This window comes from Dipodomys merriami, unplaced genomic scaffold, assembly GCF_024711535.1.
Source record: "Dipodomys merriami isolate MVZ:Mamm:240054 unplaced genomic scaffold, mDipMer1.0.p SCAF_136, whole genome shotgun sequence".
NCBI classification, from domain to species: domain Eukaryota; kingdom Metazoa; phylum Chordata; class Mammalia; order Rodentia; family Heteromyidae; genus Dipodomys; species Dipodomys merriami.
The window spans coordinates 3,293,713-3,297,057 of record NW_027202671.1 but is presented as its reverse complement, the minus strand read 5'-3'; the positions used below and the strand labels follow the sequence as shown (position 1 = coordinate 3,297,057).

Genomic DNA, 3,345 nt, shown 5'->3' with positions numbered 1-3,345 from the left:
GTATGAAGTTGTTGCATGTCAGCACTCACATCTCTGTCCATCTGTTACTTCATAGGTCATGGATAGATAGGACTGATTCTCTTAACGCTTCTGATATCATATGAGATGAGAATTTCATTTCATTCACAATATCCACAAGAAAGCAGTGAGCAAGAGAGTGCTGAGAAATGCACTTCTTTAAGGAATTTTCATGAGAGTTCACAGCTGATGACCCAGTGAGGTCATGGACCAACTCTCAGAATATATCCTGGAAGGCATTGAACAAGACCATGTTCACACGTGCCTCTTCCTGTCAGTAACTTGTAACCATACCAAGCGTTTCAGTCAATCTCAGTCCACAGAAAAAGATATTTGCATGAAGTGTTCTCAAATAGAAATACTTCTTGACACATAGGAAGCAATACAATTAAACATAAATGCATATTATTTTTCCTACTCAGAGATTTGTTTCAGCATCACTGATGACATGTTAAAAACACAAAATAACTTAACAACCTCAGATATACTGAGTATGAATCTGTACTACAGGGAGTTGACAAATGATCTCTGTAAGGTTTAGGAAAGTTGCATATAGATGAATATCAATGGTAGAGGGATGCTTTTTACACCTCAGCCTATTTAAGGTCATTTCTATGTAAACTAGATCTCTCTCTTTCTATTTCTCTCTCATTCTTTCTTTGTCTCTCACACAGACAAATACACACACAGAAACACACACGCATACACAGAATCTGTATCAGTTCTTTACTAGGACAAAAGTTATTGGCATAAGCTCTGAACAAAGAAGAGTTTTATTTAACTCATAGTTTTAGAGACAAAATGACCTACATGCTGTATCCTGATCTGTCTGTAATCAGGTGAGGCCTGTCCTGTCTGTGGAACAATATGGTGAGTTAATAAAGAGATAATTAGCTGCAGGTTGAAGTGGCCAAGTATATGGTTGTATTTATTTTCTAATAAGCAACTATTACAGGAACTGCTTCACACTATGAGAGTGGATTTAACCATCCTCAGTGCAAGATTTCCAATGACCTAATCACTTCCCAAGGCACCTCTTCCAAAGGCCAAATCCGTCTATTGGAGCAGCAAAACAAACTTCCTTCTTCATGTGCTCCTTCTTCAAAGGTGATGATCTGCCTCACAATAGGACCAGGATATTTGGATACACAAAGTAGAGACTAGTTAATTTGATTGTGACTGCAGACATTTAAATATTTTATATTAATATAAGATCATAAGAACTATGTATATATGCATGTATATATTTATATACTTAATTATCCTGAAATATACCAAGGGGATTCAACCCAACATATTCGTGTATGAGTGCAATGCATCTTGAATGAATTCAACTTTCCATTATACTTCAGAGAGGATTTTTTAAAAGTCCTTTGATTAATTTGCTTTATAAATATAGTATGGGACAATGACAGGGTACTATTGCACTTAAAATTCTATATATATTCACACTTTCTACCCTTATCTTTTCATTTATAAAGACCATTTGGACACTACTTGTATGAGAAAATTTGTTTTTCTTGTCAATTCTTTACCCTAAGCCTTTCATGGAAAGTTCCTTCGGAAACAGACTTTATAACACTTGTGCCTAAGATCCCTGAACAGATCATCTAGTAAATATGGATATCTGATGCCTCTTTATCTACTTACCTCTCTGCTCTTTGTGGTCAATTCCACTGAGGATCTCTGAGGCTGCAGGGTACTGTGCCTTTCCCTTGACTTGCTGAGGAGTTTCATGGAAGCTAAGGCATGGTATTTATTTGTTTCCTAGAGATGATCCTAGACTTAAGCCTGCATATCATTGGGTCCCTGATGCTGTTTTATGGGTGTGAGAGCATTTGTACCCTATACTCCCTGGAGAAAAATACTTTCACAGTGGGATCTTTCTTCCCACTACTGCAGCCATTCTGTAATTTTATTGGTTATCACCAAACACAGAACACATCTGATGTCACTTTTCTCAGAAGAGCAGGACTTACCAACCCCTTGGCTGTTCTCACACTGTTGTGCCCACCTGGCTATTTGCATACTGCTCCCTAAGGAGGACCTTCTTTTCTAAGTCTGAGATAAAGGCTCAGCTCTGAACTTGTCTTGAACTGTGTAGACTCCATTTCACTGCTAAAAATGTAGTTCGTCTCTCAGCTGCTGGGGCTGTTAATGCTCTGGATCTCTGGTAAGGGCAAAAGGAAGTGAGAAATGACAGTGGGTGGGAAGATGGGCTCTCAGAATCCAGTTGTGCCCCATCCATGTTTTATACATGCAGATCTTGTTATCCATGATGGGACAAGTGAGGTATCGGTCTTAGAGAGTGAGAAACATTCCAGAAAGAGCTAGAACCTGTGCTTGGGTGAAGACTCTGCTAGGAAGGAAAATTGTCAGTGACTCCTAGAGACTTATTTATGCTTTAAAATATCTGTTCATTTTACATTTTGAATCAAAGCAAAAACTATGAATAAAATGCAATATATCAGAATATAATGAATAAATGCTTGTATCTCTATGTTTGTACATCAATATTCATTTCTGTCTTACTCTAATTTCAGGATCCAGTGGAGATGTTGTGCTGACCCAGTCTCCAAGTTCCCTGCCTGTCACCCTGGGAGAGCCAGTCTCCATCTCCTGCAGGTCGAGTCAGAGCCTTTTGCACAGCAATGGAAGGACCTATCTGGATTGGTACCTGAAGAAGCCAGGCCAGTCTCCACAAGTCCTGATCTATGAGGTTTCCAACAGATATTCTGGGGTTCCAGATAGATTGAGTGGCAGTGGGGCAATCACAGATTTCACATTGAAAATCAGCAGGGTGCAGGCTGAGGATGTTGGAGTTTATTACTGTTTGCAACGTACACATGTGCCTCCCACAGTGATACAGCCCTGACCGAAAACCTCCCTTCTGACTGGGCATTGAGCTGTGCTCACACATTGCTGGTCTGTGGAGCAGCAGAGCATATGGTCTGACTCTGCCCAGAGAGGAAGATACCGTAATCAATGTGGGAGTGACTATGAGTGGAGATAAAGAATGTGTGATAATGTGACAACATACAATCTATAAAGAACAGGAGAACAATCATGAAAACACACAAAAAAACAGGAGATATCAGATAAATCGTGAAATATTTACTCAAAAAATATAGGTCTTTTAAGTAGTATTATAGCTAACCAGTAATAGAAGAATCAACTGTTGTCTGTGATTTCACTCCATTTATAATGAAACTTAAACTTCCATTAAAAGCTGGGCACCAATGGCTCATGCTTGTAATCCTAGCTATTCAGGAGGTCTAAGGATCTGCCTGCCAGCCCAGGCAGAAAAGTTTGTGAGACTCTTATCTC

At 39.2% G+C, this 3,345-nt stretch overlaps 1 gene segment (V, D, J or C); it reads left to right on the top strand.

Moving 5' to 3' along the window:
- The first annotated feature begins 2,121 nt into the window (after window positions 1-2,121).
- On the top strand, window positions 2,122-3,121 carry LOC138825182 (immunoglobulin kappa variable 2-28-like). The segment is given in 2 exon segments: window positions 2,122-2,191; window positions 2,562-3,121. Coding segments are annotated over 2 exon segments (348 nt in total).
- The last annotated feature ends 224 nt before the right edge of the window (window positions 3,122-3,345 follow it).